Source organism: Priapulus caudatus, unplaced genomic scaffold (assembly GCF_000485595.1).
Source record: "Priapulus caudatus unplaced genomic scaffold, Priapulus_caudatus-5.0.1 Scaffold324, whole genome shotgun sequence".
In the NCBI taxonomy this organism is placed as follows: Eukaryota; Metazoa; Priapulida; class Priapulimorpha; order Priapulimorphida; family Priapulidae; genus Priapulus; species Priapulus caudatus.
In genome coordinates, this window is record NW_014577385.1 from 156844 (window position 1) to 169325 (window position 12482).

The 12482-nt window shown below is 46.0% G+C and overlaps 4 protein-coding genes across 4 annotated transcripts in view; 2 read left to right on the forward strand and 2 right to left on the reverse strand.

The window, feature by feature from the left end:
* The window catches only part of LOC106809037 (PC3-like endoprotease variant B), a 28364-nt gene extending 23966 nt beyond the window's left edge, over nucleotides 1-4398 (forward strand). Inside the window, exons 9-11 of the mRNA XM_014811980.1 lie at nucleotides 1493-1593; nucleotides 2247-2480; nucleotides 4389-4398. Coding sequence (XP_014667466.1) covers nucleotides 1493-1593; nucleotides 2247-2480; nucleotides 4389-4398 — 345 coding nt within the window. The remainder of the gene's footprint in view (nucleotides 1-1492; nucleotides 1594-2246; nucleotides 2481-4388) is intronic.
* Nucleotides 39-731, reverse strand: LOC106809053 (exostosin-like 2). Its single transcript, XM_014811997.1, has one exon. The coding sequence runs from the start codon at nucleotides 695-697 to the stop codon at nucleotides 362-364; it is 336 nt and encodes a 111-aa protein (XP_014667483.1). The 5' UTR covers nucleotides 698-731; the 3' UTR covers nucleotides 39-361.
* A 4325-nt stretch (nucleotides 4399-8723) lies between the features above and the next one.
* LOC106809039 (exostosin-like 2) overlaps nucleotides 8724-12482 on the reverse strand; it is a 13582-nt gene continuing 9823 nt past the window's right edge. Inside the window, exons 4-5 of the mRNA XM_014811981.1 lie at nucleotides 10288-10405; nucleotides 8724-9966 (exon numbers count right to left, since the gene is read on the reverse strand). Coding sequence (XP_014667467.1) covers nucleotides 9632-9966; nucleotides 10288-10405 — 453 coding nt within the window. The 3' untranslated portion in view covers nucleotides 8724-9631. The remainder of the gene's footprint in view (nucleotides 9967-10287; nucleotides 10406-12482) is intronic.
* Nucleotides 10874-12482, forward strand: part of LOC106809052 (uncharacterized protein K02A2.6-like) — a 9076-nt gene continuing 7467 nt past the window's right edge. The window contains exon 1 of the mRNA XM_014811996.1: nucleotides 10874-12479. Coding sequence (XP_014667482.1) covers nucleotides 11880-12479 — 600 coding nt within the window. The 5' untranslated portion in view covers nucleotides 10874-11879. The remainder of the gene's footprint in view (nucleotides 12480-12482) is intronic.

The window sequence follows — 12482 nt, forward strand, 5'->3', positions numbered from 1 at the left end:
TAGAGATAGATAGAGAGAGAAAATTAGGTATCTTTTTTTTCATTTTTGCGAGGTTTCCAGAATATATATTCTCTTCCTCAGGCTATACAGCAACAACTTCTTGTTCCTTTCATTTTTCAATCGCAGAATAATTAAAGAAGATGTGTTCCTGTTTGCGCTTACAACCTCACATCTTGCGTTTCGTATACGCTAAACGGTAAAAGGCTGGTAAAGGGCCTGATAGCACTGTCTCCTGTACAATAACCTGCTCTAATTGGTGGAAATTTGAATTATGACAAAGTTTAGTGCGTCGCAGTTTCTATGGGAGTTTTGCGATTCAGAACGTATACATTATTCGTATATATACGTATGTATAACATTTTTAATTACTGTAATCCCTCCTCAATACAGTGGTGACGTAATTGTAGCTGTATCGTAGCGGCATGTGGCCATAGATGGCGCTGAGCTCGTTTAGGCAGCGTGTCCTGTCTAGCATATGCGTTTCCTTGTGTTTCACTCCCTTGAACTGCCTGGCTTTGCTATCGATCTTCGAATAGTGTCGATGCCGCGGAATGAAGCAGATGCCCGGATGCTGCGTCGCGTTGCTAACGGCAGCGTTCATGACGATGTCGTCACAGTTGTTGTACTTGTCCATCATGTCGTAGACAGATGCAGGCAGGCGGTTGAAAAGCGGGAACCAGTCACGATGCAAGAGCATGGGAGCTGTGTGGCAGAGAATAAATAAAACGAACTAGTTAATATGCTATAGGTTTACATTATGTTCCCGGCGGCCACGGCAGCCCCGTTTGCCCGAAACGTAGTGCGCCATGGGATTTTGGCCATTTTTTCTCTGTATTCAAGTCTGTTTCAGGTCTTGCCACGTTTTCTCACGGTCTATCACGGTATCCGTGACGGGCCGTGGGAGGGGGAGAAGGGGCTGAGTCCCGGAGGCTCCAAGGCGCACTACGGTTCGGCCCGCGGTCTACCACGAATGCCAGTACGTTCCCTCCTGGCCCGTCACGTTCTGATGGGGTCCCTCACGTTTCTCACGTTCTGATCAAGGTCTGACACGTTTTTCACGTTCTGTCAAGGCTTTCTACGGATGAAACGTGGACGCCGGGCAGCTTTGGAGCACGTTTGTGCCCAATGCGCTGACTCGGAGCTGAACCGGCCGTGTATTTTAAACACTTACATCAGTTATCAGTACAATCAGTTATCCGAGAAAAAATACGCCCCGCCTGTCTCCTTCGGGTAATCGCGGTGTAACTGTATAATTATAATATACTATATATGTATATATATTTATTTAATTAAATATCAATAGAATAAATAATAATTATCAATATTTCATCACAATTATCGTAACAATTATTATTATAAATATAAGTAATACATGATCATGATTCGGCGGGATGCGGTGGCAGGGTCGCGGTGACGTGCGTGCGTGCGTGCGTGCGTGCGTGCGTGCGTGCGTGCGTGCGTGCGACATGTCGGTTGTCACACGTGTTTGCAGGTGACGACAGATCTGAACCACGGCTGCACAAAGGACTTTCAGGGAACGTCAAGCGCTGCACCGCTGGCTGCTGGCATCGTCGCACTAGCGCTTCAGTCAAAGTATGTAATACTTCACAAGGAGCAACAACCTCGCAGATAAATACCTAGGGAGTAACATTCGGGTCAGAGACATTATAACGTGTTTTAACTTTTGCAACCTTGCTTCAGTAAATGTTATGTTATTGGATGGTTATCCGGATGAAATTCATACCAGTTTGGAGTGGTTTGGAGCATACAGCGTGTCGTGTTGTTCTGCTAAGCCCAGCCAATTGACTCATGTACACTCGCCCGTATCTAAAATAGCACAAATTGAACGAAAGATGTGAAAAGAGGTCAAACCACCTTGCTTGCATCTGAGCAGCTTATGTTTTGCGACTCCCCTGGAGTTTTGACCTAAGTATTTCACATAACGTTATAAACACGTGTATATTCGTGTAGTCTTAGTCTAATTGTTTCATATACGTGCCTTCGCAATATTACCCTAACCTAAATACTGATATCAAAATAACGAAAATGAAGCACTTGAGGAAGATGTTCCATATATAGTGCGTTGCCAGGGTCTGCGTGATGCTGCTACTTTTCTTGCCCTAGCGAGTCAACTTTAATCATATACTCAATTAATACTGCGATCACACATAATATCCTAACTCACACTCACAGGGGCAATAAAAAAACAATTAAAAAAACAACAACAATTTCTCACTCCGCCGCAGCCCCGACCTCACGTGGCGTGACGTGCAGCACATCGTCGTGGCAACGGCACGCATTCCCAGTCCCGACGACGACGACGACGGTGGAGGATGGTGGGAGAACGGTGCCGGGCGGCACAGCCACACGCGATACGGGTTCGGCGTGATGGACGCGTCGCACGTCGTCGAGACGGCACGGACATGGCGAGCCGTCGCCCCGCAGCACACGTGTGCGGTCACGTACGAGGGAGGCGCGAGGTATGTACGAGGCGCGAGGTATGTACGAGGCGCGAGGTATGTACGAGGCGCGAGGTATGTACGAGGCGCGAGGTATGTACGAGGCGCGAGGTATGTACCTGCATTGCCGGTGAACACCTGTCTGTAAAGGGCGCACGGTGGTGGTGGGGGGGGGGCGAGGCAAATGAGATGCGAAAGCGAGCTTTGTGCCTACAAAAACTTGAGACTCACTAACGTGAATCTCTATATCTATACACACGCGCACGCACACGCACGCACGCATACACACACAAACACACATACATGTATAATATCAAGAGCGTATAAAGAAGGAGAGCGTACAACGGTAAAATGCTGAAACCATCTTGCAGTATTAGTCGAATTAATAAACTTTTTCCGTTTTATTTTGACGATTCTTTGCAGTATTATTGATCAGCTGTCCTACCTTGTTCATATAAAAGAAACCGCATGTCCCTACGATGCCCATACGCTGAGATAATGAGCGGTGAAAATCTGGTATTTTCGCTGAACACCGACTAGACATTAGTCAGTACTGCATCACTCTCTCGAAGTGTTTCCAGTTTGTTGCTTCCAGTCGCCGCTGTGTAGCGCCATAGTGGCGCTGACTCACGTAATACTACCAGAGTTTACTATACATCCAGTGTGAGGTGGGCACAGGTGGGGGTCATCACTATGGCAATCAATAACAGACGTCATTCATTCCATTTGTCAATCTTTGACGGAAACACGCGAGGTTTACCGAAGTTATAACACTTCGAGAGAGTGATGCAGTACTGACTAATGTCTAGTCGGTGTTCAGCGAAAATACCAGATTTTCACCGCTCATTATCTCAGCGTATGGGCATCGTAGGGACATGCGGTTTGTTTTATATGAACAAGGTAGGACACCTGATCAATAATTATGAACAAGGTAGGACACCTGATCAATAATACTGCAAAGAATCGTCAAAATAAAACGGAAAAAGTTTATTAATTCGACTAATACTGCAACATGGTTTCAGCATTTTACCGTTGTACGCTCTCCTTCTTTATACGCTCTTGAAGTGTAGGTATATAGGTGGCGTACAACAGTAAGCTTCCGCAATAAGTTGCACTATTTCGTCTCTAGAAAATTCCTTTTTTGACAAGTTTGTAGAAATTCGCATCATAGAGCTGGCAAAAGTTTCGAGCGGAGCATAGAGCATGAATCTGTAGTTATTTAACATGAATAAAGTGTATGGTGTGTAAGCGAAGTAACAGTGTGAGTATTTTTAATACCTTTAATACCTGCCTATGGACGCCATCTACACGTTCACCACTCATAGGACCCTGGAGCCGCGCACAGGAGCTCCATTCGTATGATGTACTCATCCGTAACCACTGCTGACCACTTACCGATCTCCACAGCGTGTGGGCACGAACCAGTTCGCTCTCACTGATGATTGTGTCATCGTCGCATATAATCACGTCTAGACGGGTATAGAAATACAGTGAGCGCAGGTGAGAAGCGAAACGGTGACGGACGCTGCTCTATACGTGTTATCAGGGGTTAATAATGACAAATTTCTCATTATTTTTAACATAATTTTTTGACATTTGTCGTTATTAACCTCTGGTGTTATATATAGCAGGGGTCGTAAGCTCTAGGAGATAAAGAAGCATATCATCACCTTGTATTTCGACGAGAAATATAATCGCGAACACAGAAATCAAAACTTGTGATACATGTGAACATGTAAAAAAAACGTTAAAATGGGTGTAAATAGTCATCCGTCAAACCCACGTCGCGCACGGGACGTCAGAAATCAATGCTACCTTCGATGTCCCGTCTCGAGTTTCATTAATTTTCTCAGTGCTAATTTTCTCTCCAAAAAACTCCATGTTTTCCTCGTAAAGAGGCAATAATTGTTTTGCCATGTGTGCAATCAGGTGTGGCTAAACCATACCGTTACTAGGGCCGCTGTGACACGATACCACGAAAACGGGGAGAATTGCTCACATTAGCTCTAGGTAAACGTATATTATTCAATAAACATGAACTCGAATGCTATACCTTAAACATTTAACTGACATCGCTTTTCCCATGCATAATCGAGAAAGATCATTGTACATCCAGCACCATCGCACTCACGCACACACGCACACACACAGCGCACACACCCGCCACACACCACAACACCACAACACACATCACACACACACTACACCCACATCACCCACACACACACGACACACACATCACACACACAACACACACACAGCACACACCACACACCCACAACCAGACACACACACACATACACACACACAACACCACACACACCACACACACACACTAGACACACCAACACACACACACACACACACACACACCACACACATCACACACACACAACCACACCACACACCGACACACACACACACACACATACACACACAGCGACACCACACACCACACAACACAGCACACAGCACAGCTGCACACAGCACACACACACACACACACCACACAAACACACACACACACAAACACGCACGGCACGTCACACGCACACACACACACACACACAGCACACACAAACGACACACAAAAACAGAATCAAACATCGCACACACACACAAACAAACACGCACGCGCACAGCACACACACACCACACGACGACCACACAACACACACACACGAAACACACACACGACACACAACACACAGCAAACACACACACACAGCACACAAAACAAACACGCACGCGCGCACACACACACACATACATCACATCGGTCATCAGGTCTTGGTCGACAGGTCTCAGTCTATTGCTGAGGACGTTAATTTGTGTTTGTTGACGATGAGTCGCTGTACCGGCGTTTCTATGAATAGCTGTAGGGAACAGCGGCACCGCCTTCTGTCCTGCTAGTCGAAAATAATTATTTACCAGAGAGTGTGAATATCTGTGTTGCGTAGTCCACCACGAGAAGATAGAGCAGAGAGAAGGGAGAAGAGGGCCGCGAGAGGGAGAGCAAGGAAAGTAGACAGGAGAAGAGAGGAGAGAGCGATGGAACGAAAGAGAGAGAGAGGAGATAGAAAGAGATTAGAGCGAGAGAGAGAGATTAGAAAGAGAAGAAATTGAAGCGCGAGGCAAAAAGCAAGGGGCAGCGAGAGTTATAGGATGGTTTTCCAGCCTTCCTCTTTATTCATCTACCCCATCTCTATGTTTCGTTCTGCTCTCTTCCACTCTCTCTCTCTCTCTCTCTCTCTCTCTCTCTCTCTCTCTCTCTCTCTCCCTCTCTCGCCTTCTTTTTCGCTCTCTTTCTTTCTCCCTCCTTCTTTCTTGCTATCTTCTGCCTCTTCCACTTTCGTCACAGCCGCTACTATATGTAAAACACACGGGTCTATGGTTCTAAAGCTCACCGATGTTATTCCACAGTAAGATCACCCTATCCACCGAATCCATCGTCGCGTAATTCTTTAGTACCTCCACCAACAAATCGTTGCGCTTGTACGTCATTATTATCACTGTAAAGTTTGCCGCATCGAGCTCCGACGGAGGAAGCGGCGGCCGCGTCGTCTGCCGACCTCTGTCATGCGACACTGTCGTCTCCACCAACCTCCCGGCCGACGGGAGCCTAGCATCGTACTGTCGTATCATCACGAGCAGGACTAGACTGCCGACGGCAAGGAAGGCGAGAGTGGAGAGAGACCGGGTCCGACTGAGAGACATGTTAGCAGACGAGAGGCAGGACGGATCGCTAGAGGAACTTCTAGATGTCTCTGTGCGCGGTGTCTTCCGTACGCGAGCCCGCACACACACTTGTTACCCCCGCACGCACGCACGCAGCGAACGCACGCACACGTTCACCAAGTAGAGCGGCATGTGCCTCCTCACCTTATTATATGCGTTCCCTATATCCTTTTTATTTACTCCCGATCGTTGCTGCGATCCCACTATAGACACGAAGCTGTTACAGCTGGGTATATCACTAACGGTGATGTTACACCTGGGTATATCACTAACGGTGACGTGACACCTGCACACTACTCCTGGGTACTACACAACAATTTCTGCATCGTCACTCTATCCTGCCATCGTACGTGGCGTGGAACTAATCTAAAACAAATATGACGCAAGAGCAGACGCAATTCCCTGTCACGGCTAGCTGATTATTGATAAAAACTGTTCGAGCGCGTTAGCGTTAACGTTAAGCTAAAGTCACACCAAGCTCCCGGACCGGGCCGGACGCTGCCGGACTGATCCGGGGAGAGATCCTTGTTGGGTCCTGGACGGTCCTGGACGGTCCGGCCCGGTCCGAGGTGGTCCTTGATGGTCCGGCGCATTCCGGGATATCGCCCCGGATGTTTTAAACTGTTTAAAATTGCCGGGGTGATCCGGGACCGTCCGGGAAGTTTTCACCATCCGGGGTGGTCCTGGACGGTCCGTGGCGCTACCGTGGTAGGTCCGGGACAGTCCGTAGTGGCACCGTGTTGAACCGGGCCCATCCGTGGCCATCCGTGTCGTTTTTGTCGGCCACGGATCACTACGGATCAAGCCGGACCCAACACGGATGGAAGCACGGATGGGCCAGGACGGGGCCGGACCAGGCCGGATCAGGTCCGTGGCGGTCCGGGGCGGTCCGGGGCGGTCCGTAGTGACTCCGTGCTGGGGCCGGCTTCATCCGGGCTCAATCCAGGATGGTCCGTGGCGCTGCCGTGCTGGTCCGGCCCGATCCGGCCCGATGATGCTTTTTTTCGACCCGGATCGCCACGGATTATAAATTTTACGGTCCGGGGAGATCCTGCCCCATCCGCGGTAATCCGTGGACAGTCCGGCCCCAGTGTGACTTTAGCTTTATGAACGAATACGCTTCGAGTAGGCCTACGTGCTTAGTATAGAGCGCTCCATTGGAAAGTACGTTGTTAGGCAGGGATGTAGCGCCTACATTCGCGGCTATAGCGTTGACGTTAAGTTGCTTGTTCTTTTGCGTGGCGTCTGTGTTTCGATAAATGTATTTAGTTATTGTCAGGCATTATCACAAGCGGCATCTTTTGGCTGAAGTATTCCGCGGTCATCATGGCAGCTTTTTTATTATTATAAAAACGTTCCTGATGGACACATAAATAATGCTTAGGATCACATAAGAAGTTGTAGATTGATAGAAAAAGATTAGTAGAATAATGGAATCTAAGAGTAATTGTTGTTTTTTTACGGGGACGGTAGCTCCACGATACATGAGGTCGGAATTGTGTTATTTTCAGCCCTGCGCGTCTTGTTTGAGCTGGTGTGGCCTCACAGAATAACTCTGCGTGGTCTCACAGTGATAACTCTCACTTTAGATTTTGTAGATTTGATTTCTTTTGGCATTTTGTTAAGCTTTGTCAACCTAACAAAAACACTTGCCATATTGCCATATTGGTCGCAGGTAGGAAATGACGTTTCAATCCGGCATGCTGGGATACGCGATAATGCCGTATCTCTCCAAGTACGATTCACGCGGTATCATCGATAGAAACGTAACACATAATAATAAAAGATCATTGTCACACGCACATAATGATTGCGCATGAACTGCGAGCAGATCATGCGCATGGTGCATGTGAATTGCTGTGAACCGGTTGCACAGAAACACACTTCTATTCAGACCATGTCGTCTGAGTTTCTACCAGAGCAGTTTCTTGCCTTGCACCCACCGGGACTTCATATACACATAAAATCAGTTCTGACATTGATTTTGGTGCTGGTGTGACGTCATTTTTCGAACAGCTTACCATCTTTCTGCCCCGCCCCCATCCGTAAATCACTGCTGATGGTGGCGGTGAACTGGCCACTTGACCGTTACACCAAACCATGGCTTAATAGTGGACTCGCAGTATATATATCAGGAGTAGATAATAGGGACTATTATAATAACCCTATAATAACCCTATAATAACCCTAACCCTAACCCTATTATCTACTCCTGATATATATGGTTCTTCAGCGCTGATCCGGCTCGTAGGAGCTTCTCAGCTTTAGCTTGCCACTGCTTACAGACCTGGGGCCCGTCGTCAGAAGCAAAATTAGTCTAAACATTTGCCCTGTCATAAACCGTTGACAGAAACAGGTTGAAGTTACGAGTTTCTCCTATGCAGCGTATAGAGGTTTACGAGAAAGAGATCATGTTAAGACTAATATCAAGACTGATTTGTTTCTGACAACGGGACCCTGCCACGTCTGTGACATTGAAACCCTCTGATTGGTAGACAAGTTTGATAATATCTGTAACAATTAATATGCAGGAATTAAAACTCGTATATTTCTTAAGACCATAAAATTGTTACAGTATACTTCTCATCCATGCATCATGCACGACTATTAATGCATCACAGGAGGGTAACTGACTTTTACACCTTGCATCCCTAGAACAACCATCTATTCTTCAACCGGAATAGTATAAAATAGCATTTCCCAAGCAAGTAAAAAACATCAATATAAACCCACAAAATCTGCTATTATTCGGCAAGAGCGACAAATTCTTCCCATTTTTAATAAAAAATATAAATAATTAATTAAATCAATCAATAATTATGTTTATAATTATGCGTACAACCCATTTAGGTTTGCAGGTACTGAATCTTTCAAGTTTCTTCTTTATCAAATCAGCTATGCCAGAGAATGCCGCACAAGGCATCATGAAATGCAGTGACACGAGCAAAGAATAGTATAGTAACTTAGTTACCGTGCGCATTTCAGGACACCTACGTGTGGACAGAAATGAAGAAGCCGACAGTGTGTGACGTTAGTGGCGTGCTGTAATATCATCAAACCAGCTAGAAGCCTTCTCTCCTCGGCGAGGTGGTCTGACGTAAATCATTACTGATTGCGTGCTTGTGCAGCAACCAGTAGCTGAATGAAAAACTGCTAAGGCATTTGATTGCCTCATCTAAAAGCAAGTGACCAATCTGGCGGAATAGTTCGGTGTCTACAATGCACTGCCCCTGATATTTGAGTGTGGCACAGACATTTTAGCTAAAACAATCAACACGAGACAATCGATACGATGGGACTAAAGAGGGGAAGCTACTTAGAGAAGGGACTTCCCTGTTGGCACTTACTATAAAGTCTATAACCCATATTTCTTCCTTTACAGGCAATGCGACTCAACAGTTATCGGAGTTGTGCGATTCCGGACACGCCTCCTTTCACGATTTTGTCCTCAATAGAGTCGTGACGTAATTGTTGTTGTATCGTAGCGGCATGTAGCCATAGATGGCGCTGAGTTCGTTCAGACACCGTGTCCTGTAGAGTATGTGAGTGTTCTTGCTCTTCTGGCCCTTGAACTGCCGGGCTCTACTGTCGATCTTCGCATACTCCTGATGTCGCGCAATAAGGCAGACGCCCGGATGCTGCGTCGCGTTGCTAACGGCAACGTTCATGACGATGTCGTCACAGTTGTTGTACTTGTCCATCATGTCGTAGACAGATGCAGGCAGACGGTTGAAAAGCGTGAACCAGTCACGATGCAAGAGCATGGGAGCTGTGGGGCAGAAAATGAATACAACAAACTAGTAAATGAATGAATGAATAAATAAACGAACGAACGAACGAACGAACGAACGAACGAACGAACGAACGAACGAACGAACGAACGAACGAACGAACGAACGAACGAACGAACGAACGATCGAATGAATAAACGAATGAATAAATGAATGCATGCATGGATGAATCATGATGTATCTTACTTCCTCAATCATTTTCCATATACCTAAACACTGATTTTGTTTACCCTTGTGCTTACTCGTGATATGTTATTGAAATATGCACAACACTACGTCATACCACACGTACGGCATACCTGGTAATATGATTGAGTATTTTCCGTCGTAGTCTTTGGCGAGGTAGGTGTACTCTTCTGTTTCGTTAGGATGGTGGACATGCGACTTGCAAGCGAAACCGACCAAATGATCAGGAAGCTATGTAGACAACACAGAACGAAACAGTTGTGCCTCGCGCCATAACTGTACATCGACAACATATGCTACTAATTTACTTAAAATTTATCACAATATTTTATTCATATGTATAATATGTCATAGTAATTTAGTTATTAATTTATGTACCGCGTCTGAGAATAGAATAAAGCGTTACATCTACGTATTTTACTCAAGGATTATGATATAACTCGACCATCGATGTTATTTACTCGATCATCGATGTTATTTACTCGATCATCTGAGCGTGATCAATGATTTCGTCACGTGCCATCTTCAAATGATTCCTTTAAGTTTAGCTTCTTTGTTTCCTTTATTCCGTATTGGAATTCTCTCCCTTTCCCTTTAGTTAATTGCAAATTTGAGGCTTTTTCTACGGCAATCCGCAGTGTTGATCTGTCTATTTGATCAACTTCCGTATCTTTCCGTCTTCGACATAGTCCCTTGGACTTTGCAGACTAATATTTATGAGGTTATAACGTCATATAATTTCTATATTATTCTTAGCACAGCGTTGTTCTGTTCTCGTGTAGCCGTTGTTCTCGCGGATTCTCACGATAATGGAATAATGCAAGGTCGTGGCAATAGCGACGCGTCAATAACGCCGAAATAAAGGGGGGGGGGTCACTACCCGCTCTACGGCTATATACTATATATGTAATATTTTATTGTTCATACAGCAGTCCAGCGGACTAAAATTGAATCCTGACAAATGTCAATTTAATATGGATCAGCTTGTATTTATGGGGATACTACTATCCGAGAAGGGTACAGGGCCTACTGAGGACAGGGTAAAAGCTGTGATAGAAGCGCGAAAGCCAGCGAGTGCATCAGAGGTGCGAAGCTTTTTAGGTCTAGCGTGTTATAGTGGCAAGTTTATACCGCAGTTCGCGACCATTTCTGAGCCACTGAGGAAACTGACTCGTAAGGATGTACCATTCAACTTCTATCTACATCTATCTAAGGCTATCTACAGCCCGCGTTCCCAGCCGTGTGCTCGAATTGAAAGATGGGTGATACGTCTCCAACCGTATACGTTCAAAGTAGTGTATGTACCAGGACCAAAGAATATAGCAGATTCATTGTCACGCCTTCTAAGTGGTAAGGCCAGTGCACCAGGGCATGTACATGGTGCAGAGGAATATGTGCGGTTTGTTGCCAGCAATGCGACACCAAGAGCGTTAACTACACGTGAGGTAGAACAAATGTCCGCAGCTGACGACGAACTAATCGTATTACGAGAAGCAATAAAGACGGGTCGATTTGAGAAATGCAAAGCGTTTGCACCAATAGTGGCAGAATTATGCGTGATTGGACAGTTGGTGCTACGAGGTACTCGTATTGTATTACCAAGTAAGTTACGACCACAAGCGCTAGCTTTGGCACACGAAGGGCATTTAGGTGTGGTCGGGACGAAACAGAATCTAAGTGTCAGAGCAAAGTGTGGTGGCCAGGCATGGATAGAGCTGCCGAGAAGTATTGTAGATCGTGTCATGGTTGTCAGTTGGTTGCGCATCCAGACGAACCGCTAGGACAAACAACGCTACCGGATGGACCCTGGCAGGATGTCGCTATCGACTTGCTGGGACCATTTCCATCGGGACATTCGATACTTGTCGTAGTTGACTACTATAGTCGGTTCTATGAATACGATATCCTAAACTCTACCCTGGCTGTAAAGATAATCGATAGTTTGGAGGAGATATTCAGTCGTCATGGACTCCCTATCACTATCAAGTCAGATAACGGACCACAGTTTCGTTCTGAAGAGTTCCTGGAGTATTGTGATCAAAATGGGATCACGGCCCTCAAGGTTACTGCAAAATGGGCGCAAGCAAATGGCGAGGTAGAACGCCAGAATAAGTCGCTGATGAAGAGAATTCGTATCGCTCAGGCAGAAGGGTTAGACTGGAAAAGGGAACTCAGGAAGTATGTGACGAAATACCGTGGCATTGACCACCATACTACAGGGAGAAGTCCAGCTGAATTCTTGTTTAATCGTAAAGTGAGAGGGAAATTACCAGATTTTCAGGCAGACGGTCGTATTGATATGGAGGTA